Source organism: Amblyomma maculatum, chromosome 7, assembly GCF_055883805.1.
Source record: "Amblyomma maculatum isolate TAMU_Amacu chromosome 7, ASM5588380v1, whole genome shotgun sequence".
NCBI lineage: Eukaryota > Metazoa > Arthropoda > Arachnida > Ixodida > Ixodidae > Amblyomma > Amblyomma maculatum.
In genome coordinates, this window is record NC_139350.1 from 97832898 (window position 1) to 97859934 (window position 27037).

Here is a 27037-nt window from a genome sequence, read left to right on the forward strand (position 1 = left end):
GCGTAGTATTGATAATTGCATGACAAAAGCGGTACAGGAAAGAGGGGAATCTTTTGTGTCAACTGCAAAATCTAGCAGTTTATTAAATAGTAAAGATCTGGTTTGAGAGCCCTCCATGTTTCAAAATAAGGCCAGTTTTAGTTTCTGTTTGTGCTGTGATTTTCTGCAACCAAAGCAGTCTCATTTGCATTTTACACTTATTGAGCCCCGATATCCAATTTTGATGCCATGCTTCTGAATATAGAAATGCTTACACAGCACGAAAAAACCCCGCCGGGGTGGCGCAGTGGTTACGGCGCTCGACTACTGTTCCCAAGGACGCGGGATCGAATCCCGGTCTCGGCGCCCGCTTTTTGATGGAGGCGAAAAGCAAGGCGCCCGTGTGCTGTGCGATGTCAGTGCACGTTAAAGAACCCCAGGTGGTTGAAATTTCCGGAGTCCTCCACTACGGCGTCTCTCATAGCCTGAGTTGCTTTGGGACGTTAAACCCCACAAACCAACCAACACAGCAAGGAAAAAAGATTTCCAGTGGGTTCATGCCCCTTTAGAGGTAAAAAAAACAGAAAAATATGTTTATGAAATAACATTCAAGACTGAAAGGGCTATTGTTTCCTACGACAATACTGTGAAGATGCAATATTGAGGAAGTTTGCCTAATTTGCAAAAACTCTGTGATAGGGGCATTTTAAGCTGTTACTTTTAAATATAAATCTTTCTACAATTGCTGATGCTTGGAAACCGTGATTCCTCGTCAACCTCTAAACAGGTTAAAACTATTGTCAGGAGGTAGGTGCGTAGCATGGCAGTCAGGTGTCTGACCAGACTGCAGGTGTTCGATAAAGGTCAACAATGTCACAAATTGTCATGTCCAGGTATCTGCTTGAAGTGCCAATACAGGGTTGAATTTAAAATTTCAAATCGCTTGATCATGCAGCGAATGGCATTCAATGTCTTCTAAGAACTTATATCACAGACATCTTCATTCATGAGTAGCTCTCCTCGCCTCAGCGACAAAAGCAAATTTAACTGTATTAGCAGAATTCTCAGCACTGTTCTTTAGAGGAAGTTTGCAGGTTTCTGCAGCATTGTTTTGTTACTGATCCGAGAGGTAGGGATTTAATTTAAAAGAAATATAAAATTTAAGGAAATTATTTGTGTGGGCAATGACATCTGCTATCGTGTTCATAAGCAGCAGAGCTTTGGAAATGAAGGTCCAGTGAGCACCCAGTGAGATGAAGGAAAGCAGGGAATTAGTAGGGAGAGCTGAAGGGTAAAGATAAACTAGGAAGGGTGGTGCAATACTCACCAGAGATTGCTCAAGTGCTGATTGATCACATAGTTCCCATGTGCATAATTATGTGTGAGAGTTCACGGTATGCGGCTTCATGCACACTTCAAACATTGGACAGGGAGAATTAAGGGTCCCTGCTATAATGTTGCTGCCCGTGGAGTCAATAACAATGCTTGCGGCTGACGTCTTCCACTCGAGCACAACACCAGATACCTGCATAGGTAATGTCTAAAAGGATGGCAGTTTCTTTAAATTTCAAGTGGTCAATACAACTGGCTTGTGTAGGGAATGTGTACTTGCAAATAGACCACTGTGCCATGGAGGGGATTCAATTACATCGAAATGCACAGAATACAGCAAGCCACTATATGCTTATTATCTTTTAAAAATAAAAAAGTTTTGCAGCTATAAAAGTTAGAAGCCATGCAGACGTTGCATGGTGAGGATGTAGAAGAGCTGTAATATGAATGTTTCAGAAAATGTGGAAACGTATCACACAGTGACCACAGCTATTGACAGGTCAAGGGACATAGTAACTTAAAGTGTGTTATGCAAGTCAAAGCAGTCTGTCCCTGAATTTTCAAAACAAGCAAGACAACGCATTCCCTAACTTTTTCAAAGATATTCAATGGGCTGGAGTAAAATGGGCTGGGGATATCTCGGGGCAGGTGCTTTGCTGGTACATTAGTTCGTATGTAACTGGAAGGGGACGTTGCAGTACACGACTTGAAACTTTCAAACTCAAAGCATGACTGCAGAGCTAAGAATTCTTTATGGATATAACTTGAAGCAGTCAACAAGTGGAAACACAGATAATAATGGGTTAATCAAAATGTCTTGTAGGAGCAGTAATCGAAGGTTGGGACAACTAGAATGAAATAAAGATTAGAATATGAATGGGTGGAGTGCATTGGGCACATGCTTTATGGTCATCAATATCAGGTCAACCCTAGCTCAAAAGAGGAAATTGATGTGTTTATCTTGTTTCTAAAGAAAGGGCAGGAAGTTGAATTAGGAACAAACAATTGAGCTGCTGAAGATAAAAGGAGTAGCGCCTAGGGACGAAATAGTACAGTAAAAGCTCGTTAACTCTAACTTCACGGGACCGGGGAAAAAGTTCAAATTATCCGATGTTCGAATTATAGAATGGCCTCGAAAAAACTGGCAAGAATCATCTGTATTACAGTAAATGTACCGTATTTAGCCGCATAACGAATTTGCTCGCATAATGAACCCACCCAGCCCCGATTTGTGCCTACGAATCTGAAAAAAAATAATAAAAGCATCAGTCGTTAGCGCATCCCTCTGTTTGTGTACCGTCACACCACAACACATTTCTTGGCAGTGAGCCAAGATGCTGCGCAGCGATAACGGTGTGTTTATCTTTTGACTTTAGCTCCAGCAGGGGGGGGGGGGGAGGAAGCGAACTTGGCAAAGTGGCAACGCTTGTTTGGTTGTGCAACAGTACGTTCTCTTTATCATGCTATGAGCGACTGGGGCAGGCCCTGTCTACTGCCACTCCAATCATCGGAACGTGCATAGCAGCAAGGGGCTTTTGAAGCGAAGGTTGAAGGTTGCTAAAAGCCGGTGTCATGTTCGCGACTGGCTCCTGTGCTTCCGTTGACAATTGATGGGTGGAAGGATAGATGGCTATCGCAATAAAAAAAAAAGTTTAACCCATAGTGCCTGTCCGAGATCATAGCCTTTCATGGGCGTTGGCTGGGACCGCGCCAACAGTACTTCTCCCTATTTCCAAATCAACAGGGTTGGAATTAATGAGTATTTAGTTGCGAGCTACAGAGGTTGCGCAGGAGAGAGAGCAGGCAGCCGCCACCACGGCTGATCTTGCCGCGGCCGCCGTCCCCTCCCTCCAACACTGCCGGTCGCCGCGCCGGTCATGGTGCCATTTAATTTTACCCACTCTTCAATGGTTTTACCTGGTTCCATCTCCTGTCCCCATTTTGGACGTGCGCAGCCTCTAATTATGCCTTCCGATCGCGGAGGTGTTTCTTTTTTTTTTCTTTTTGCCGCATGATGGTGCGCCAAGCCGCCCAGATGCGGCGGTGCATAGTTCGAATTATCCGTAGTGGAACCGACTCGCGTTTGAATTAACGGGCTTTTTTATACACAGATCTCTATGGAGCTTGGGCGGACCAAGTAGTGTAGCTCGAATTATCCGAAAGTTCGAAGTATCGGGGTTTTAATTAACGAGCTTTTACTGTATTTGAGATTTTAAATATCTTGCAGACTTGAGGGTTTATGTTATTGCAGCATAAAAGGTGAGATTGCACGCAACTTCATATCTGTAATGACGTGAAAAAATTTTCTGTATGCTTTTTGCTGTTCGAAGCATTTGGCCTACATATGGCATTGCCAGTGGCCTTGTGCCATGCGGCTTCAAAAAACCAGAGCATGCTAAACGAAAAGAACAATTGATCCCCACAACATACATCTGTTGTGCTTGAATTTTGAAACTGAATTATTTCAGAGAGCTTTCTGCTTAATCAAGCTATGTCCACTACAACTGCTGGCATTAAGTAGCCCATCATTTGCATTTCGCACATATTTCATATTGGCCACAGAATGAATACCGCACAGACCGTTGTTATGTTTAAATGTTTTGTTTGCTTACTGAAAATAGGTTCCTGATGACCAGAAGGAGACGCAGCATCAAGAACTTGTACGTAAGTAAATAATTGCATTCATTATGGGTGGCTGTAGGTGCCGTGAGAGTTGGTTCTCTCAGTATTGCAGACAACTAGCCTGTATAAAGGGACCAGCTTAGGATAACTACACTTCAAAACGCCTTCAAGATGCTAATGCAGTGAGTTTACGGATTCGTCTAAAGTGGTTTCTGTATAGATTTGTAGCCGTCCTTTGTCACATGAGCCAGAATTACGTAAGTAAAGCACGAAGGTTCATCATAATTTATTCTGTTTACATCTTTAAATTTTAGTACCACCCCTGAATAGAGTCTACATCTAAGATTTTATGGCTGTCTTCCTGCCAAACTTTATCCGAGATAGGTACATATAAGCGTTTTGTAGACTTCCATCTAATGATAGCAGTGACCATTTTATGAAACTTTATTTTCACCGCAACCTTACAATGCAGTAGGACAGATGTATATTGAGGTAGTGAAAAAATAATTGCCTACAAATTTGATACAATTTATTACTTTCTGGAAAAAGGGGGAAAAATTTGTATCATTTCAAACATATTGAGGTGACAAAATGTGTTTGTGATGGTTATTCTTTTGAGGCAGAACAATGAGCTGAAAATAGTGTTTATTTTTACTGCTCTTTTTTTCAATTCATTGCTTTGGAGAGAACACATTTTTCCTTGCTCTATTGGCAGACCCTGTAGATAAGACATAATGATGAACCGTACTGAATGCATGAAGCACGTCTAACCACATACAGACATGTTCTCTTAGTCGTGTCCTGTGTATCCGGGCCAGAAGTCACCAGAAACCTCACAGCCGTCATTCATGGACACAAAGTAGCCTGCTGCAGTGGTTTAAGTATCAATAATGTTAGAAAATGCAGTCGCTGGTAAAACTGCTCGTGAAAAGCATTCGCTTTGTGTTCTGTAACACCGACACATTAATGTCATCCTACTATAGTGTAGAAGTCTACAGCAGTTGAATGGCTCCTGGTGGCATTTTGATAACGGAACATTTGTGTAGTAGAATTAAAAGCACAATATATACTGCACACGATGGTTTCAACATAAATGGCTCAATGAGCATTGGCCAGATGCTTGACCCAGCTGATGTGTAAAAGGCATCCAAGCTACACTTGTTTGTTGCTCCAGGTTGCGGGGAGAAGCACAGCAGAGCATTTGAGGATGTGTTTAGCAAGTTCACTCTGAAGGACACTAACGTATGGCTAATCACAACTGTCATTTATGAGCATTTCATTTAGCACACAGCGTTGTGAGCATTAATTGCGTGAGAAAGTCTACTCCCTATGCCCAAATAATAGCACCCATTATGATGTTGAGTGACTTCAGATAAGATTGTGTAATGGCTTGGTGGTCGACATTTTTATTTACTTAATATTTGATACCTAATAGCTAGTAGATGGATAAGGATAAGGGATTTGGAATAAAATATTTTGAAGAACCAAATGACTTATCAAGAGGTGAACAGTCTGTGTGTACTGCTGTTTTTGCCAGCTTTGGTTGCACAAATATACAGGCTGTTCCAGCTTAGCACCAAAATTTAACAAACACTTAAACTTTCTTCCAATATCAACCTACTTGAAGGTTGCTATGAGTCATAAAAGCTCCCATTGATAGTTTTCTTTCTACCTACTTTAATAATAGTCTAGTTTAGCTAATTAACATTTTAAATATCGCTGTAAACACTCATTTGGATAAGAAAATTGCCAAGCGCTACTAAAATGGTTCCATCCAGTTCTTTGCTTCCAATGAGGTAGCCTTAGCGTAGCCCTTTTTATTCAACCAAAATTATATCCCAGGCAGTTCACAAAACACCAGGTGAGAGTGCAACTCGAAACTGCTGCGATTTCAGCTCTGTCATCCTCAAGTGGGCAATGTGCTGTTAAATTCTTGCTTCCGTGATGGCCTTAACAGCTTTTAGTTGTCGCTGGCTTGAAGATAAGCACTAGCGCGGTGCCGGTGCACCAAAAAAGCATATTGTAGCAGTTGCTGATGCTTATCTCGCCACCAGGAGCAAAGCGTATAGCTCTGTTGTGAGCAGCAGTGCAAAAAGAGTGGATTTGGCAGCCCATTACTGGGTTGCGGGATAAGAGCGCTGTAATCGCAGCACATTACTTTTTGAACCTCTTATAAACTGGGGGGAGGAGGGGTGAACGCTCGCCCCAGACGCTGCTCACGTAGGCAAGTCAACGTGTCTTGACATCACACGTTGCACAGCAACCTGCTTCCGCCATACCTGGGTAGCATTGCTTTAGCTGCCACGCCAAGGGATTCAGAGCTGTCAGTAGAAAAAAAATGCGAGAAATCGAAAGTTCAGCATAGAAGTAGCAGTGTGACTGTCAATTATTCGATATCGGGATAATCAGGGAATATATATCATACGGCTGCGACCCCACTGCTTGATCAAGCCATGAACAGGAAATGAATTAGGAGAGACAGACACATCGGCCAAGTGTGCACAGCCAATAAAGAAATAGGTGTGCATATTATAATCTACATTGGTATACATCGGAAAAGTTTTCTGAAATTAAGAATATTGTGGAACCAGTCATTCATCGCTTTATTCTCCAAAAGTCAGGCGCTGCGCTAAGATTAGAGTGCATTTAAAATGGTAACTTCAACTTGAAGTAAGCAGTGCCAGCATCAGAGTAATTGTTTGAAATCTAAAAGCAGGGACACAATAGCATTAGTAAACAAAATGCCGCAATTCTTGTCTGATGCATTGTTATTCACTGTGAGACTTGCATGTGTTACTCACAAACCAGATCTGGTGCACTTCTGGTGGCACAGGCGTTACTGTAAAATTGCCATCGTTTCTGTGTGAATAGGACTGCCTATGTTACATTTTGATCATTTAGACACCTGCTCTGTTTCTGTTATATTTTCACATGCTGGCGTGAAAAGTCCAGTAATCAACGCATTTATTTTTCTGCTATTTCAAGCATGCATATCGGCTTTCTGCAGGAAGTTTGGTTACATACTTCGAATTCAGAATGAGGAATATGAGTTTGCTTCCATTTAGTTTCGATTTGGTTTAGTTTATGCGGTTTAAAGTCTCAAGTGACTCTGGCCGTAGTGGAAGACTCTGTAGATGCCGTAGTGGAAGACTCCGGAAGTTTCAACCATCAGGGATTCTTTAACGTGCTGACATCGCACAGCCCACAGGCACCTTGCTTTTGCCTCCAACGAAAAGCGGCTGCCACAGCTGGGATTCAATCCCATCTCCTTGGGCACTTGACTCATTGTTGCGATTTTTAGGGTTTACGTATGGCTCAATATGAGGTATGAGCCGCTCTCCATCCCATGCTGAGAATTACGGTACAACAGTGTGAAGAAAAAGCATACCTGCCAACTCTTCCGAATTTTCCGTAAAATGTACGAATTTTGACCAGTCTTACGATTTTACGAATCTTGCGGGAAACTTTACGGAAAAAAAAAGTGCGGACATCTATTAACATCATGGCCTCCAAGATAACACCACACGCGCGGAAGGGTAATCTCGGAGGCCATGTTAACACTATTATTGTACCTTTGGCGGCCACGAGATGGCAACACATATTTGTGATATCATCATCAGCAGCTGCAAATGTTGTAGGGACTTCTATCGTCTACTTGGGGGAACACTAATTCATATCCAAAACTCGATACCGCCTCCACCAGGCTAGTGGCTGTTCCTTTGTTCACGTGTTTGGACAACTTTGGTGTTGGCCTCTGTTTTTGCATGATCTGCGGCCGCGTCTGACTCAGTGGGACTGAAGTTTTAGTAGTAGCGGTTTCGCAGTGCAATGGCAGGGTCTAAGCCGCGACAGTACTTCCAAGTATTTTTGAAGTCATACGCGGCAGAATTTCTGTGCTTCGTGCCATCTAAGAAAGGAGAGAAGTTCGGATTTTGCACCATGTGTGCCTGTGATGTTAACATTTCATATGGTGACAAGTCCGACATAAAGATCCACATCACTTCGAAAAAGCACCAAGGATACGTGCTATCTGCAGACAGCCAGCAGAGTCTGACAAGTTTTGTTCGAAGTGACAGCGACCTCGGTGTGATTCGTGCAGAATGCCGTTTCACGCGTTTTTAGTTGAACACAACATACCGCTCAGTGTCAGTGATCACACTGGACCACTTTTCCGGAAAGTGTTCCCCAAGTGCGAGGAAGCCAAACGCTATGCCTGTGGATGGACGAAGACGACGGCAATTGTTCGTGAAATGGCCGCAAACGCAGAGACTCCTTTGCTGGATGCCCTAAAAAAGCAGGTATTTTCGATTGCTGTGGACGGAAGTAACAATAGGGATACGCAGCTTTACCCTATTGTTGCGACATACTTCGTTAAAGAGACCGGTAGAATTGAAAGCCGCCTCCTTTGCCTCGGTACAATCCGAGGGGAAGCGACGGGTCAGAAAATTGGAAATCTGATTCTGGACGAAATGAAGTCCCGAAGTTTGGCTCTTGAAAACCTGTTGGCATTGTCTTCGGACAATGCCCATGTCATGATTGGCAAAAAAAAACAGAGCAAGCCTACACAGAGAAGTTTTTGAAGCAGGCGAAGTCAGCAACTGCAAAAGCGTCGCAAAAATAAATTGTGACACAATGGAGTTTTCGCTCATTACTCTACGGGACACGGATTTTGCTTGTGGGTGAGTGAGCAAGGGTGTCGCTAAAGATAAATTCTTGGAAAGTAAAAAAAAGAGCCCCCCCCCCCCCCCGGTCACGGAGGTTTTACGAATTTTGAAATCTTCAGGTTGGCAGGTATGGAAAAAGAATAAATAAAAGAAAACTGACCAAGGGTTTTAGGGAAGTGTCAATCCTCAAGGAAACATTTCGACCACAATACTTGACTTTGCCTGGTTGTCCAGGTGAAGACAAATTTTTTTGTCGAGACGAGCTGCAGGCTTGGGCTCCCCCAAACCCCTGTACATTTTTGTATATATGCTACGAATTGTCGACGCAAGGAAAGATTGGTTCGCATTTGCGGTGAACTACTCTAAGGCTGCAACACACAGATCAATATTCTTTGATGCTTAATGAAATAAGAGCGGGATGAAAAATTAGCTGACGCGGCTTACACTCAACGTTACTGAATTACTTTTCAGTTTGCAAACTCCGGTGCTGCGGGTGTCACCCTTCCTTGTCCCGCAGAGTGGGGGCGTGCTTGTCGTTTGACCGGATTGACAGCCTCCGGCCTCTGTACATACGCTGCCCGTGCCAGCACTCTTTTGCAGAACGTTCTTTGTTTTGTTTTTTGTTTTCTCTAGCTCTGTTGCATGTTTATCGCTACCCTTGTGAGTCCTCGCAAAATTTATCTAAACGTGTAGAGTGACACAGCTCGCGCCAATTGTGCAGCTTGTCATTCCACTGCAACTCAATGCAGCTGCGTCTGCACGCCCAAACTGTGCATCTTTGCGAGGCGCAGCTCACGTGAGCCTTTTTCCAGCTTGAGTTCTCCACCCTGAAATCAAGGCAAAGCGTTTACGTAGTGTTATCAGAAGTTCAGAGCCCATTGTTGGCTCCGGTGTATATTTTACTACTTATCGGCGCTTCAAGGGAGGTTGCATAAAGCACCCAGCAGATATACATTGAGTAATCAGGTTTGTTAACGATCTAATGTCTGCTGCTACATTACATGAAGCTGCTTTTAATTCATTTTCTGGGACTAAGACATGAAATTGGAGCAGTCGGTTGTTTTAGAACATTTAAAACAGCAAATGTGCAGGGCACTGAAACTTGGGAGGGTATAGTCTTTGCCAAAGGTAACCAGGCTGCATGTTTTGGCTACTGCAAAAAGAGATTTCAATTCATACAGGAAGAACGTTCCATCAGTGCAAGCTAGGTCACCAAATGCACTTTGAATGTTGTTTACGAGGCTCCCCAGTTGTGCAGTCGGTCCTGCAAAGGAGAAACTGGATGGCGGGCGCTATTTTATTGAGAGCTCTGCAACACGGCGCAATTCACGCACGCACACCGCCACAGGCAGCAATCTCCATCTGTGCTGCAAGAGCTGTGACAGCAAAGGCTGCTTACTTAATTTTAAAAACAGATAAAATTTGTATTGAAGGCAAAAAAAAAAATGGCAAGATAAATTGAAAAGGCATTTTACATCGCCATTTGGGGGAGGGGTGTGGGTGGGGGGGAGGTGCAACTATCAAGAAAAGATTGAATTCTTAGAAGGACACATCAGAACTCTTATAAATTACAGTTGAACCCTGCAATAACAAAATTGCCGGGGGCGAGAAAATTTTTCATTTTCGCGAGAATTTCGTTATTACAAAAAACGGGACTGTAAGATAAATAAGTACGAACATAAGCCTGCAGAAGTGCAACTTTATTTGAAAAAGTCTAATAGACTTGTGTCTCTTCTTGCTTTGCAGCAGCGTCAAAATCCTGCTCTCGCAACTGAGCAGGCTTTCCATTGCAATATTGTCATCGTGAGCACCGATGAACGAACGTATGGTGTCGAGAGCATCGAGTACATTCCGCGGACTTGCCTCCTTTTTCTCTAGCTGGTCGTCGCCGCCTTTGTCGTCGCTCTCCTCAGTTATGCTGCACACATTCTTGATGATGGTGTCATCTGTCAATTCCTCATTGACAATTACGTCTTCATCCACAAAGAGGAAGTCGTCCAATGCCTCCGGCACAGTATCGTCGACGCTGCACAGCTCCTGCCGTGCGCTAACCAGTGCGGCCCTTTCTTTCGGCAGCTGGGACCCTGGGGATGCGGTCGTTGCGAGCTGCTCAGTAGCGAACCCCGTGTGCTGGAACGAGTTTTGAATAATAGTCGGTCCTGGTGCTGTCCACGCTGCGGCCACCATCAGCTTTGTCGTCAATGTGATATGCATTGCAGTTATCTAAGAACAGGCACTCAAACCTTCCTCCATCCTCCATGTCTCCATCGAAGGTGGCCAGCCAACTCCCAAAGATGGCACGGGTCATCCATGATTTATGGTTGGCTGTGTATTGCACGGGCAGCCTGCAACGTGGCTTTTTACTTCAGCCGATGACGAGGAGCGGATGCTTGTCGGAGCCGTCCATGTTGAAGCACAACAAAATCGTAATACGTTTCTTGCTCTGCTTCCCACCATGCATCGTTTGCCCTTTCAGTTGCAGCATTTTTGATGGCAGCATCTTGTAGAATGAGCCAGTTTCATCGGTGTTGTAGATGTCGCAGGGTTTGTATTCGACATTGATCTCTTCATACGTTTTTCGCATCCAATTTGATGCCGATTCCACATTGACGCTTGCCGATTCACCGGAAAGTACTTTCGAAACAATATTATGCCTTGCCTTAAAACGGCTCAGCCAGCCGGCACTTCCCTTAAAATTGTCATGCCCTAGTAGGCACTATGGCCCCAGACAGCAGCACCTTGTTAGCTCTGTTCTAAAAACCAGGCATACGCAGCCTTATCTACATCCTCAAAAGTCGCTGTTGTCAGTCTTGTGCTGTGCACGTGCTCTGTTCTTCAGGGCAGCCAAGATGCTGACTTTGCAGTTGAAGGGGGGACACGGCTCTGCGGCGAAAAAATAGCAAAAAAATGATTTTTTGAAACTGACATTTTCAGAATCTGTAGCAATTATTCCTTTAATTCGCCAAGTTTTATATCTCGCGGTGCAGTATTTGGGCCAGAGAATCAATTTATAGCATCACTGAGCTGAAATCTGTGCAAAAACGTTTTTTTCCGAGGCGCATAGGTCGTTGTCTACATGCGTGATCGCAGCCATCTTGGTCTCGTTGGAAAGAGCGGCTTTTCTTTCCCCATTTCCCGGCACAAGTGCCTCCGTTGAAATCCGAGCATAAAAAAAGTCCGAACGTGCGGTTTTATTCGTCGAGCTAGCACACGGGATTGAAAAGCGTGCTGTGATTGGCCGCGCAAAGTTCCCGTCGTCTGCACCTCCACAGGCGACGCGTCTCTCCTTGTTCAGTTGTAGGGTGGTGATGAGTGCAGCACGATGTCGGAAGCTATGCCGAAGTTTGCCACGAGTCACAAGTTTGGCAAAAATACGAAACGAGCGTCGCAGTAGGGAAAGGTGAACATGAATATGGCCTTGCCATAAAGATTATTATCGAGTGCGCGTGCTGCAGTGATGCTGCGTCAGCGTGGAGCTCACCATGTGTGAACGGAAAAGAGAAGTGCAGCCCGTTCGTTGTGAACGTCCTTGCTGCGCGCGCGATGCAAGCCACCAGGAATCGACAAACGGCACTCAATGACGTGTTTGCGACCATGAACATTTCGCGCCGTGGCCTCCACAACAAAACTTGGCAAAGGTATGTGAAGAAGCTGGCGCCCGCGGCAGCTCTTGCTGCCGAGAAGCAAACGTCTCTGCGCGTAATCGATTCGGGGTCTATATGATGAGCTGCAGGTTGCGAATCCTGGAAACAATGCTGTGTCATTGGTGTCGGCACGGTCATCGAGCTGTTTACAGGACTGGTTCTCGATTACGTGGTCCTGAGTAATTTTTGCGCTGGTTGCTAGCGTGCCCCATGCGAAGATGACCCGGCATACAAGGCTTGGAAGGAGACCCATGCATGCCAGAAAAACACCACCAAGAAGGCTGGTGAAATGGAAGTTGAGGCTGCTCTCACCCTCTTCCAGAGATCACTGCAACGGCACAACCTGAGATACACCACCCTACTTTGAGATGGTGACAGCCGCGCTTTTCTTGCGCTTGCAGGATGCCCAGGTGTATGTACATTTCATTTGAGAAAGAAGACTGTATCAACCATGTACAGAAACGGATGGGCACGAGCTTGCGAAACCTCATCACAAAACATAAGGGCCCTGGCTTGGAGAGTCTTGGTGGTAAAGGCAAACTGACCGCGAACCTAGTGGCAAAGTTGACATGCTACTATGGCTGGGCCCTGAAGACTCACAAGGGTGATGTGAAGGTATGAAGAGGGCAGTGATGGCCACTTATTGCCACATAACATCAAATGACTTGGTGTCGGACCACAGCTATTGCCCACCAGTACCGAGCTCATGGTGCCAGCAAAATGCAGCAAGAGCTAAGGGTGAGACAGCCCCTAAGCACTGCTACAATCTCCCTCAGCACGTATGTGAGGCCTTGTTGCCCATTTATGAGCGCCTGTCTGATAAAAGGCTTCTTGAGCGGTGCCAACGGGGCAGCACTCAAAAGCAATGAATGTCTCTACTCCCTGATATGGTCACTGGCATGAAAAGAACAGCATGCCTCACTGTTCACGGTGCAAGCTGCTGTGGCTGAGGCTGTTATGAAATTTAATGCTGGTTGCCAAAGCTCCTCTGCAGCAATATTGAAAGAGCTGCACCCCAACCCTGGGACACCAAGCATGAAGCGCATGGCAGAGAAAGACCACCGCCGAGCAGTGGCATCTGCAAACAAGTGCAAGACCACTGTGGACATGCAGCACGCTTTCAAAAAACGCCAATTGGGTGGCCATAGTCAGTCTGAATACATCCCTGGTGCCTTCTAGTCATTGCAAAATGTTGCAATATTTTCTCTACATTTGTGATTAAAAGAGAGCCAATCTTTTTTCTCGTTTTCTCAAAACGCCGATTCTTGACTTCTTGCTTATTTGCAGAAGCGATATCTCTGCCTTCAATAGAGGTAGAACCATAATTTTTGTTGTGACATGTAACTAAAAGTGCAAAGCATAGAATGTTAAGAGCAGATTTTGCCATTTACGTTTAAAAAAGTTTTAAATTGTGCTCTAGATCAGACAGTAGGGCACCCACATTTGAATGGTGGACTTTGAAATGCTATAACATAGCTAATATTTGTTTTATAAAAAAGTGCTCCTAACATTGTATACATTATGCCTTCTAGTACCTAGCAAAGTGTCAATATGAATTTTTTTTTATTGTGGTTACTTTTTCATTGTTTCTGCAAATTGCAAACAATTAATTTCATCTATCTTTTGAACTAATTTACCAATTGGAAAAATAGTTTTGTATTTGAAATCAGCGCAAGAAACTGAATCAGACTACCTAGTTTTATCAAGTTTGGTCAAACATTAAGAAAAATAGCTTTAATAGCCATGTCCTCCCTTAAGTATCGTTGACAGCGAACTGCACGGAATTCCAAATTCTTCCACAATATCATCTTCCTTTCGCAGCTTGTGCGATGAGTTTAGCCTTCTCTTGAAGTGTCAAAAACTTCCGCTTTTTGCCGGAGGAGGCATCTTTGCTGTTCATTGACTCGCCAGACAAAAAACAATGATCCCATGGCCTGCTGGGCCCCAACCAAAATTGCATTGGATTGGATTAATACTGAGGCTTCCCTTTTTTTTTTTTCAGTACGATGCTGGTGATGGCAGTCATGCCCTTTGTTTAGGTCGCTGCTGCCGTGAGGTACGGCAAAGCCAAAAGTTAAAGATAAGAGAATAAAAAAATTAAAAACAAAAATTATTGCCGTTATTTCACTCTGCAAGCAAATTTTGTCCACAAAAAAAAAAAATAACTCGTCACGGCCGTACCCGTTTGAACTGATTGCCAAAAAAATCACAGCCTGCCAAAAAATGTTTTTTTTTTTTCAAACGACAGGTGTGTAGTCGTCATCATCAGCAACTTGTATACAAACATGGCCGCGTCCGCAAACATGCTTGTTGGTAGCGTGGAAGCACCAAAAATGTTAAAACTGGTGTACTAAAACATGTTCCAGTGATTTAATTTCCTGCTGTGGCTTATGCACGAGAAAAACGTCTGGACTGCTACTTCAGAAACCTTCGTTGTTGTGGAACTAAAGTTGGAAAGCGTTTCTTTGTTCAGAGATGAAACGCATTGAATCTTATGAATGTTGGCCAGGGCCACTAAAATATTTCGTTCCGTCGAGAAATTCATACTTGCGATTTTCGTTTTTGTGGGGTTGAACTGTAATATGCACACGCATCCTGTTATTATCCTTGTCTCGTGTACATTTCTAAAATTTCTGCTTGTGCATTCTTCTGTCCTTATAGTCCCCTGCTTTCATGAAATAAATTAAGTTGGAAGCCTGCATTGTCTCTGCACATGCTCTTCTCTCGTTTTGTCCCATCCTCTTTGTTCGCTTTTGAATATTCTAAAAAAAATGAGGGAGGGGGGTGCTTGAAGAGCTAGAAAAGTACAGCATTCTCGTTTTTTGTTTTGCGCTTAACCCATGTTATTCACTGCAAGATACTGAACTATATTATTGTGGCATGAATGCACACTTCCGAAATGGGAACCCCCAGCTATCGAGTGAAGGAAAGGTGGCTGTGGCAAACAAAAAAGCGCGCCTGTTGTAATTCTTGCTCTAAATACTGCTGTGAATGAAATGGCATTTTTTTCTATCGATTCAGTAAATTGTTTTGCAGTATAACATACATTTGCTATTCCCAACATCGTCGACCTTTTACATCGAAAAACGAGCTTTCTAGAACTAAATCTCTATCTCACTGTTAAAAAAAATTATTGTAGCAATTATGTTCTGCAACAATTAAACCAGTCTTTCTTGTCTAGGATTCAAGTGATATATGTGATTACTGCTATTGCTGGCTCGTCGCTGACAGTAATTATGGGCAAAATGCATTAAAAACAACGCCTGATGCACTATCAAGAAACGGGAACCTGATTCGTTTTCAAAGCTGCATGAATAAGGCTCCCGTGTAGCAACTTGGTCTTCTCAACCACATCTCGGTTGAATGCAATAGTTCTTGCTTTTTCAATGCTGCTTTATTTGCACACTAAAAAGTAATGCTTCTGCAGTGTAGAAAATATTACCCCTGAAACGGAATAGTCTATGTAAATTGGTATACAGTCGCCGACTGATTTTTCGGACTCCAAAAATTCGGACATACTCGATTATTCGGACTGCTTCGCGGCACCGTGACCCTTCCCATAGGCCGTAATGCATAACAAATACCGAAATTTCAGACAGTTCGCAACCTCTCATTTGATTTTTCGGATCCTACTCGAGCCAACTCGATCGACAGCAGCTACCCACACCGATGCTGACTGAAGCATGAAGCTCCATTTCTGCTTTGGAATGAGCCTCTTTACCACCCCAAGAGATGGCGGTAGGAGCGGAGTCCGCTCATGATCATCATTTTTGTGTGTTCCGGCACAATGGCTAGTTTTGGTCTCGCCCATCCAAATCCAGGTCAAATCCAGTAGCCGCTGGCCCGGTCGTCTCTTTCTTCTTTGTGACGGCATGCGGTGTAGTTATAATGTGCAGTGTTCATTCTACTTGTGTTCCTTGTGTGTTGTGTACGCCTAGCAGTGCGAGACCAACGGGAAGGGTGCCAACATTGGGGCAGTCAGCGCTGGGGAATTAGCTAAGAAGCGCGGCAAATACGCAACGATGACAATAGCAAAGAAGATCGCCATGATCCATCAAGTGCAGAATAGCCACCTGCAGAGCAAAGTTGCCCGGGAGTTTGGCATCTCGAAGCAGACTGTGTCGGACTATATGAAAAACAAAATGAAGATTTTGAACGAATCATTGAAGTCTTCAGTGCTGGAAAGAAAAAAATTGCAGAGGGCAGCCACCCGAAGCTCGAAGAAGCGCTCCACATGTGGCTGTGTGCGACAGTTGCAAAGAGGATCTCAGTGTCGGGCGATCTTCTGAAACAAAAGGCGGAGGCCCTCGCACTGCGAATGAACATCGAAGGCTTTAAGATTAGCAATGGCTGGCTCCATAATTTAAAGAGGTACGACCTCACTTTCAAGAAGATGTGCGGCGAGAGTGGTGCCGTGGACCAGACTCTTGTAACAAATTACTGCTCCAACAGACTGGAGTCACTGCTGGACCGATTTTCGCCAGATGATGTTTTCAATTGTGATGAAACAGGCCTTTTTTATAAGATGTTACCTGAGAAGACACTGACCGTGTCTGTGACCCCTGTCACGGTGTAAGGCATAGCAAAGACCGGGTTACAGTGATGGTTGGCAGCAACATGTCGGGAAATGAAAAGCTCCCGATTCTTATGATTGGGAAATCAAAGAGCCCGAGATGCTTTAAGGGGGTAAAAACATTGCCCGTGTGGTATGAAGCCAACTTGAAAGCTCGGATTGCGCAGCATCTTTTCGCTGCCTATGTATGCATGCTGGACCGGAAATTCAAGGCCCAAAATCACAAGGTGTTACTCTTTGGGGACAGTTGCAGTGCACATGGCCACATTGATGACCTAGAATCCATTCAGTTGGAATTCCTGCCACCAAACACAACCCATGAGCTTCCTTCAACCCATGAACCAGGGTGTGATTACAAATTCGAATGTGCTATACAGAGCATGCTCGCTGAGCCGCATGGTTCTGTGCATTGATGCCGGCAAGCAGTATGCTATAACTCTGCTGTCGGCAATCAGCATGCTTGCTGCTGCCTGGAAGGCAGTGACTGCAGCCACACTCCTAAACTGCTTTCGGCATGCTGGATTTGTTGGAGTTGGTCAAGCGGATGCCGCGGCCCAGGATCTCCCTTCCGACATGCTTTCCACAGGTGGCGAACATGTGCTGCAAGACTTGCGCAGTGGCGGCAGGGTGATCCCAGATGCAGTCACCTTTGAGAACTTTTCAAATGCCGACAGTGCAGCACTCACATGCACGGAGCTGGACGATGATGAGATAATTCGTCAGGTGTCTGCTGTCCCGCCTGATGACGAATCTGAGTCCGAGGACGACGCACCACCTGTTCTGCTATCGTCACACGCGGACCTTGTGAATGCTGTGACGATGCTTGCAGCCGCCTACAGTGACAGCACGACCCTTTCCGAGATTCAAGCCGATTTGATTGCTCGCAAACGGAGGAGCGTCCAGCCGCATATTCACGATTTTTCCAGCCAATTGCGGGGCCTGAATAAGTGCATAGGGCATGCCAGTGCATAGAAATAGTTATTTTTCTTTTTTCTGATTTTGTTTTTTGGACTCCTGTTTATTCGGATTTTTCGGCGGTCCCCGTGAGGTCCGAATAATATATCGGCGACTGTATAAACGCGGAGGCGCAGGCAGCACAGGCTCGTGCGACCGGGCTAACAGCACAGAAAGTGCCACTTCGCGAGCGGGAATGGAAGGGGGCCGCGCTTCGCTGCGGAGTTTGCAAACTCCAGGTAATCTAGTAATGTTGGCTTACATCCGAAACGACGATCACACTATCAAGTGGGAGAGCTGGTTTACTGACAGAAAGTACTGTTTTCTGCTTGTCGTCAACTGAGATATATTTTTTCAACCATTAGAAATGTCAATATCTGTATATTTACACTAACAAAGGCCTCAATTGTATTTTACAGTGGTGCTGTTATTGCATGAATTGCAGGGGGTTTTCGTTATTTAACAATTATCCTGCTCTCGAGAAAGAGCTTTCGGTGTTTGCCACTCTTTCAGCAAGCAGGCTTCATTCCAACTTGACTGGGGTTTCACTAGTAAGAGTGCATATCATGGGGCATGCTCATTTACAAGTGGAATCATTTTTTGTTGATTTATGATGCTTATGTTTCTTCATTTAGTTATCTACTTCCCTGGATGAGAAAAATCTCTTCATAACCATGGCATGTTTCGAAACTTAGATGGACTGGTTTCAGTTCTCTTCCTTGTGAAAAAGGGTTAACTCAAAATCTGTACTAGTGCAAGCCTGTTACTATGTGATTTGTGCATTTAAGTGTGAGGAAGGTACCAATGGTTCGTGTCGATCCTTTTCTCTATAGCACTGGGTGGTGCCATGATGGTCCATAATGACGCCGGCAATGATCGGAGCAAAGAAAGTGATTGCTGCGTTTCCTACAGTAGCCTCGGCAGAGGAGGCAGGGCCCCCAGTGATGGTGAGTATTATTGCCTTTTGCGATATGTGACGCAGTGAGGCTGAGGACTTCACATAGGCTTCCCCATCATTTCACATGCTGTTTGGTCCTTGAAATCGTGTGACAAAGGTTTGTATTCTTTATGCCCCAACTATATTTGGGGTCCTTGTGAAAAATACTATCACGAGACAAAATGTATCTAGAAGCATTCACTTTTGGGAGGATCTTATAGAACGCTTTTTTAACGCCATCAGTTGCACATTTAAAGCTAGGAGATTCAGAAGTCGTAGACCACAACATTTCCCGTACGTTTAACTATATATGTCGGGCTACTTTCTCTTACCTGTACTTGACATTAACATAAAGTACACTGCTCTGCATGCGGAAGGTAACATCACTGTCACTGCTTTGATGGCTTGGGGGTCTCCATCTGTGAAACTGGTGGTTTTCAGTGTGGGCCCAGTTAAGCATGACACATTGAACACGCTACTCCTTGAAGGTATGGCAGACCGGAAGTTCACAAAAAGGTAAAACTGTTGCTGGCCAGAAAGTATTTCTCGAGTGTTCAGCATGATTGCAGTGTTTTTACTAGAATATTGCATTATACAGCATGAAGTCTTTTTTAAGTCTCAAGCAAAAAGGCCGAAAACAACTTGTTGATGCACCTCTTGGTCTTTCCACTTCCTTGCCTTATTTCAGCAGCTTTCTGATGCATGTGTTTACTTCGTGATCATTCACATTGAGGCTACCGGAGCCTCATGCTTCCAATGGGCGTTAGTGTAACTTTGCTAGGACATCTTCCTTCTCCAATGAAAACTAATTTTCTTGACATGACCATGCCAGCTGTGACATGAATATGAGGCACTGTACAGTTTTGCCGCTATCATCAGTGTGCAATTGCCTTCTCCAATTGTTCATAGCAAATATTCAGTCACTAGTCGCAAGACTCAGTGTGCATTTTTACAACCAACATTAAGGTTGTATCTCTGCCCATTGATTCGGAGGCGGGCAAAGGTGAAAATAAAGCAAAAGTACTTGTTTAACTCATTTGTAATATTGCTGCAAACTATTCAAATCTCTTATTTGTTTCTTTGTGACAGTCGCCGGCATTCGGCCTTATCACTGTGGCAATGCACGGATAATTTCTGTATTTTTTGTTTGTTCACTCTTGTCGTGAGACACTTTATCAGTTCCTGGTTGCACAAGACGAGTCTCAAAGATTCTGGCTACTCCCGTGTGTTTCTGCAATGTTCGGGGTTGGGCTAGTCGTTGTTTGTGGCTTTAACTAGATATTTTCTCACCACTTTTAATTTAAACGTTGACAGGTGCAACTGGCATTCATTCGTAATTTGATAACCAGCGAGCATGTTTGTTGCTATCACCGCCACTGATTCTCTTAGTTGTTTTGAAGGTGCAAGTCAGTCCAATAAGCAGTTTATTCGAGTGAAGACTAAGTTTCTTATTTGTTGACAACGACATTGTCACCAGTGCATGACATCTGGTGGAGATCTGATTTCTGTCAAAAGGGAATACCCTCGAATATGCCAGAAGAACAGGTCTTCGTATAGCCCTGGGAGCACCCCATCTTTCAAGGACTGCCCAATATACACAAGATGGACCTCTTAGACCGCGCGATAGGGTTCATTGGTAAAACTAAGGCAAGTCTACTTTGCTCTTGAAGGATCTGCCAGAGTTTGGTTCGAAAATCTTCGAAAGATTGGGAGACATTCAAGGCTGAGTTTTTGATGGCTTTGTTTCATCTGCAAGGAACAAGCCCAGGCCCTACTTATTCAAGACTTCAACTCCCAGATCAGCCTGTCCAGGCTTATGTTGAGATGAAGCGCCTATTTTGCCATGCTGACCCTAACATGACCGAAAGGAAGAAGGTGAAATTTTTGATGTGAGGCACAAAAGAATCTCTTTTTGCAGAACTTGTGAGAAATTTGGCAAAAACCTTGGCCGAATTTGAAAGGGCAACATTCCACATGGAGACGACGATGCACACTCGAATGTGCAAACAATTGACCACTACAACCAGCCTGTGCAAGCCAATACAGCAGCGCATTTGTGAGCGGAACAACATTTAGGACCTTATATGCAAATTAGTCCATGAAGAGCTTCATTGGCTGCTATCACCACCTCAACAGCCCCACATGCCGACTTATGGGCATCGTCTGCGAAGTGGTACAGCAGGACCTTGGTATAATGCCAACCCAGATGGCCGCTCTTCAGCAACCACCAGCTGTGAGCTACGGTGGCACGCTATATAGCGTGCCTTCATCACTTCTATCGTGTTTCCGAACGCCGCCCCTTGGCCCCTGCCCGCCAAGCCTACGACCATTACCAAAGCCCCAGGAAATGGGATGCCTGGAGGACTGCCAACAACCGTCCACTATACTTTCATTGCGGTAAGGCTGGTCACATTTTATGCCACTGCCTTTACAGATGCATCTACCTGTGTAGCTTTGCCCTTGACACCCTATGACCCTGTCCTGGCGAACGACTAGAAATCGAACACTACTTATGCAGGGCAGTCACCAAGCTGTCGGTACCATTACCCATCACTGTACTACCCCCGATTTGCATCGCCAGTCCACATTTATGTCCAAGGAAGGTCCCCTAACCCCCATAGAGAAAACTAAAAGCAGCAGCCATTGGAGTTGAGGTGGCTCGACAACAAAAAAACCAGATTGCTTGCTGATGATGACACTGCTTTTACATGAATGCACCCTATGAAGACTATTTCAACGATCACATGCCCAGGCTCTGAAGTGACACTGCCACTACGTACTATGACAACATTGACAACAACACGACCAGAGTGCAAGCTGACACTTTCACCCTGTGAAGTGACAACAGTGTGCCCCAGCTGCTCTCACAGTACAGAATGGAGCCAAGATCAAACACTGAGGCAAACACATAATGCAAGATGCAAACAAGTGACCTTGAAGTGCCTGTCGACAATCGCACAGTTACTGTCCTAGTAGACACTGAACCTTACTATTCTGTCATCAATCGAGCATTTGTCACCCAGCTCATGGAAGTGACTACCACTTGGGATGGCCTGTTAATCCGCCGCACCACTGGTGGTAACCTTCATACGCTGTCCAGTCAGTGCACTGCAGGAGTGACAGTAAATGGCCGTACTTATCTTACAATCTTCATGAACCTACAGAACTACTCGCAACACACTATTTTAGGTATAATTTTTCTCATTCAGCATCGGGTGATCGACCTTTGCTCAAAACTCTTCAAGCTGTCAAAGGACAATACCATACCCTCCACGACGACATCGACGTACATTGCTCTAAACATCCTTGACGGAGATTTGATCATGTCACCCCGGTCAAGTGTTGTCGCCTGTGTGGGCAACGCACATTTCGAAACTGTTCAATGTGTCTTCGAGGGAAGCACCCAGCTGCTTTTGGATAAGGGTGATGAACAGAAAAGGGGAATCCCCTTAACCACAGAACTACAAAAAATCCCTCATCTCGGTCACACCCGTCGATGACATAACACTGGAAAGCATATGGATCAGACGGTGAAATCGAAGACATGCTACAAATGGCAGCAGATATGATAACTAAGCTCACCGCAACAATCGGACTAGAGAGCTCGCCAGAAATATCGAATTACTAGTCATACTTCCTAAAGGACGGACCTACCAAAGCCCCATAGAAATCCGAATTCAGGGAAGACAAGTACCGCAGGTTCATACAATCCGCATTCTAGGACTCTACCTGCTACAGGATGGAAAAAACATAGACGCAATTAAGCGGCTCAAAAAGGCCATTGCAAAAACCACGCAGCTCATAAGGGTGACAGGACACGCACATGGCCTCCGAGAGGCGGACGCACTTTACTCTCAGCCGAATTCTTTATGCTACACTATACCTCAAACTACCATAAAGTGAGGTCCAGTAAATGGACTCCTTAATTCGGCAAGCAACAAAGACAGCACTTAAATTACCGAAAAGCACCAGCAACAAGAGATTACTTGAACTCGGAGTCCATAACACAATACATGAACTTCGAGAGGCCCACTTACAAGCACAATACCTCAGATTGGCCGCTACAGCTGCCGGACAACACATACTCAGTAAGCTAGGCATCACTATTCCCGCAAACAATGCATCCCTAAAGACACTTCCTACCCACATTTACACTTCAATCTATGCCAAACCATTACCACGGAACATGCACCCCCCATCATGACCAAGGTCACAGGAAAGCGCACGCGGCAGCGCTTCACAAATGGTACGGGTATGAGCCTGATGCAGTTTGGGTGGATGCCGCCTGCGATGAGAACAGAGCCACTGCGGTTGTCCACAACCCCCACATTTTCCCCTAACTTTCCAGCTTCCATCAGGCACCATTCTTGAGGAAGCTGAGGAGACTGCTATAGCTATTGCTCTAGCATACACAGATGCCAGTTATGTACTTAGCGTTTCTAAAACTGTCATTCTAAATTATGCCAGGGGCCGGGTTCATCTTCCGGCACACTGCCTGTTGCACATGCCCACCTCCCCCGACGGGTTGAGCTCATCGGGTGCCTGCGCACTTGGGAAATCTCGGCAACGAGGCCTCCGACTCCTTAGCCCGAGGGTCTAGAAACGGTAGAGGCAGACCTCGTGGGGGATTTCTCGAAGGAGCGCATGCACTCGTTTGCTGAGTTCACTGCAAACTCCTACGCTGAGCGCCTCATCTATCCGCCACCCTACCCATTCCTCACTACCAGAGAACAGTCAGTCTGGCGTTGCTTGCAGACACGAACGCTGCCGACACCAGCTCTACTGTTAAAATTTAAGCTGATATCCCCCATATGCACTTTGTGCTCTCACTCCAAGGCCACCTTTACCCACATTCTTTTATCCTGCGTGGCGTCTCTTCCCCACGCTGGGCCGGTGTCTCTCCAAACCTTGGAGGACTGGGAGACCTCACTGCGATCAGCAAACTTGGCTAGGCAGAAGATCCTCATCACTCTGGTCGCATGCGTCATAGACCAACATCACATGAACGTTTAGATCACGAGTGCGGTCATGCGGGGACCCAGGAGGCCTCCTCCTCCTGCTTTTGGAAAAAGGGCTTGAAATCACAAGAGGTATCACCCACATCAGAGGGGGACAGGCTAAGGTGCTGGTGACGAATTTCACAGAATACCGGCATCTTAACTACAAGACAGTGTTTTTCCTCGAAGAGGTAGTGGACAGTTGAGAGGTCTTCGCCCTCCCCAGCCAACCCGAAGATGATACACCCATCCTATTTAAACCAGCCACGTTCGATATCAACACAGCATTATTCAGAGACAGGCAAGACCGGATTTGCAGTCTTCTTGCAAGCTACAGTGAGTGCTTTTCTTCAGCATCAAAGGTGCGACAGACTATGTTGGCAAGCACAACATTATCATGGACAAACACCCCCGATCTCTTCGTCAGAGCCCCTACCATGTATTGCCACGAGAGCGCCAAGCCATCTGTGAGCAAGTCGACAAAATGATTTGTGATGTCATCCAGCCGTCTAAGACCCCCTGGGCAGCACCAGTTGTCTTAGTGAAGAAGAAAGGCAGTTTACTTCGCTTCTCCATTGATTACCGCCATTTAAACAACGTCACAAAAAAGGTTGTCTATCCGCTGCCTCGCACCGATGACACTCTAAGCCATCTCTACAATTCTAGCTATTTCTTGTTGGAGTTGAAGAGCAGATAATGGCAAATTGAGGTCAATGAAAGAGGCTGCGAGAAGATGGGGTTCATAGCACTAGGCGGCTTCGCTGAATTCAAAGGAATGCCATTTGGCCTGTGCTGCATGCCAGCCATGTTCCAACGAGTAATATACACTGCCCTAGCTGGCTTGAAGTGGCAAATTTGTTAGGTATACTTGGACGACGACGTCTTCTGAAGACCAGCTGAAAAGGCGGCAAATAGTGCTGGATGCCATCAAGTCATTGGGACGAACATTAAAACCAGAGATATGCCACTTTGCCTTCAAGGAACTACGGTTCATAGGTCACATCATTAGCAAAGAGGGTACAGCCCTGGCCCAGAGGAAACAGCTGCGATCACACAGTTTCTAACACCTGCTCAGAAGAAAGCTGTGCACAGATTTCTTGGGCTGTGCACTTACTATCGACGATTTGTCAAACTTTTTGTGCTTACAAAGGCTGACGTACCTTCTAAATGGGAAGCGCCGCAAGGAATAGGCTGTGATGAAATTGAGCACCAGCTAGAGTCCCCTCCTGTCCTTGGCCACTTTTATGAAAACGCCGAGACCAAAATTCATACCGACGTGAGCAGTGTGGGCGTAGGCGCCATTTACATTCAGAAGAGTGCCGGACAGGAGAAAGTAATTGCCTACGCCAGCATGCCCCTCTCAAAAGCCAAAATCAATTACTTGACGACTGAAAAGGAATGCCTCACGATCATCTGGGCCACTTCAATGTTCTGTTCATAATTATGTGGTCAATCATTCAAAATGGTAAGCGATCATCATGCACTCAGCTGGCTGGCAAATTTGAAAGACCCCTCAGCTCGCCTTACCCGATTGAGCCTACGCCTTCAAGAATTTGATGTGACTGTAGTCTATAAGTCGGGCTGCAAGCATTTCAACACAGACGGCTTATCTCATGCTCCCATTAACACTGCCCCAAAAGACAACACATTTCTGGGACTGGTAAGTATCAGTAGTTTCGCAGAACAGCAGTGATCAGACCCTGACCTGAAAAATGTAGCCAATTACCTTTATGGTAAGATGGCTTCACTTCCTGCTGTGTTCAGGCATCATTTATCGTCATTCACGTTAAGCAATGGCATCCTCGTGAAGAATTTCGCACCCAACAGGACCATGCAGTTTCTTGTGCTTAAAAACCTCCAGCAAGAAATTCTTCAGGCATTGCATGATGGGCCCACAGCAGGCTGTCTTAGGTTTGTGTGCACGTTTCATCGAATTCAGAAGTACTACTGGCCACAACTGTGGGCTGACGTCACCCATTGTGTGAAATGTGCCACGAGTGTCAGTGACGCAAGGTGCCGTTGATCAGACCAGCTCGGCTGCTGAGCCTGATACCACCCCCGACCATGCCCTTTCAACGAATTGGGATGGATCTTGGCCCCTTTCCATGCTCACCTAAGGGGTAACAAGTGGGTCATTGTGACCACCAACTACCATACCTGCTACACTGAAGCACCCATGGTACCACAGCAGAAGTCGGCAAGTTTTTTGTTGAACAAATTCTTTTGTGACACGGAGCCCCCAGAGCTGCTCATCATGGACAGGGGAACCGTATTTATGGCAGAGCTCATGCAAGCCATTCTAGTGTTTCGTCTAATAGTGGACCGAAGTGACGCAACCCAGTCAGAAGGGAACAATGAACACCGTTCTGTGTTAACCAAGCATATTTAAAGTGGAACACTGGAAAGGGTGGGTTGAGAATGAGGGGATACAGTAGTCAAGTCAGGATTAGGTCACAGCAGTATCGTGCATGCATCTTGCGATATGATACATCCCTCATCCATCATAGTATTAGCGACCTCTAACGCTAATGGCTGATCTATGGTAGGGTGGCTTTCTCGTCCGCATGGACCGCCGCGGCAACTGGGGAGCAGGGCTGGTGACTGTTCTCGGTATATCTGTATCTGCCGGTGAGAGTAGAAGGATAAACAACTCTCTATGGATTGAATTAATATCATCACTCGATTCCTTGCTGTACAGGGGAACCGTATTTATGGCAGAGCTTATGCAAGCCATTCTGATGTTTCGTCTAATAGTGAACCGAAGTGATGCAACCCAGTGAGAAGGGAACAATGAACACCGTTCTCTGTTAACCGAGCATATTTAAAGTGGAACAGGGGAAAGGGTGGGTTGAGAATGAGGGGATACAATTTTCAAGTCAGGATGAGGTCACAGCAGTATTGCGCATGCATCTTGCGATATGATACATCCCTCATTCGTCATAGTGTTTGCGACCTCCTTAACGCTAATGGCTGATCTGTTCAAAGTCCTCATCATAATGAAGATGGTAGGGTGGCTTTCTCGCCTGCATGGACCGCTGTGGCAACTGGGGAGCAAGGTTGGTGACTGTGCTCGGTATATCTGTATCTGCTGGTGAGAGTAGAAGAATCAACAACTCTCAATGGATTGAATTGCTGTCATCACTCGATTCCTTGCTGTCCAAGGTGACAGCATTAAACTGTTCCTTTGTTGCAAGTAAAAGTTGTCGGTTGTGCCACAAGGTTTTGCCATTCTCGGTTTGTACATAGTAGAATGGGGACGGGACGATGCAGGTACCTTTGCCTTGCGATCCTATGATGCTCTCTTGATGCCCAAGACGTCTTCGTTTCGAAGAGGG

The 27037-nt window shown here is 45.3% G+C and overlaps 1 protein-coding gene across 1 annotated transcript in view; it reads left to right on the forward strand.

Annotated features, from left to right (window-relative positions):
- LOC146184020 (uncharacterized) overlaps nucleotides 1-27037 on the forward strand; it is a 135163-nt gene that overhangs the window by 58223 nt on the left and 49903 nt on the right. The window contains exons 7-8 of the mRNA XM_084608786.1: nucleotides 3933-3975; nucleotides 18602-18715. Of these exons, the coding sequence (XP_084464912.1) occupies nucleotides 3933-3975; nucleotides 18602-18715 (157 nt within the window). The remainder of the gene's footprint in view (nucleotides 1-3932; nucleotides 3976-18601; nucleotides 18716-27037) is intronic.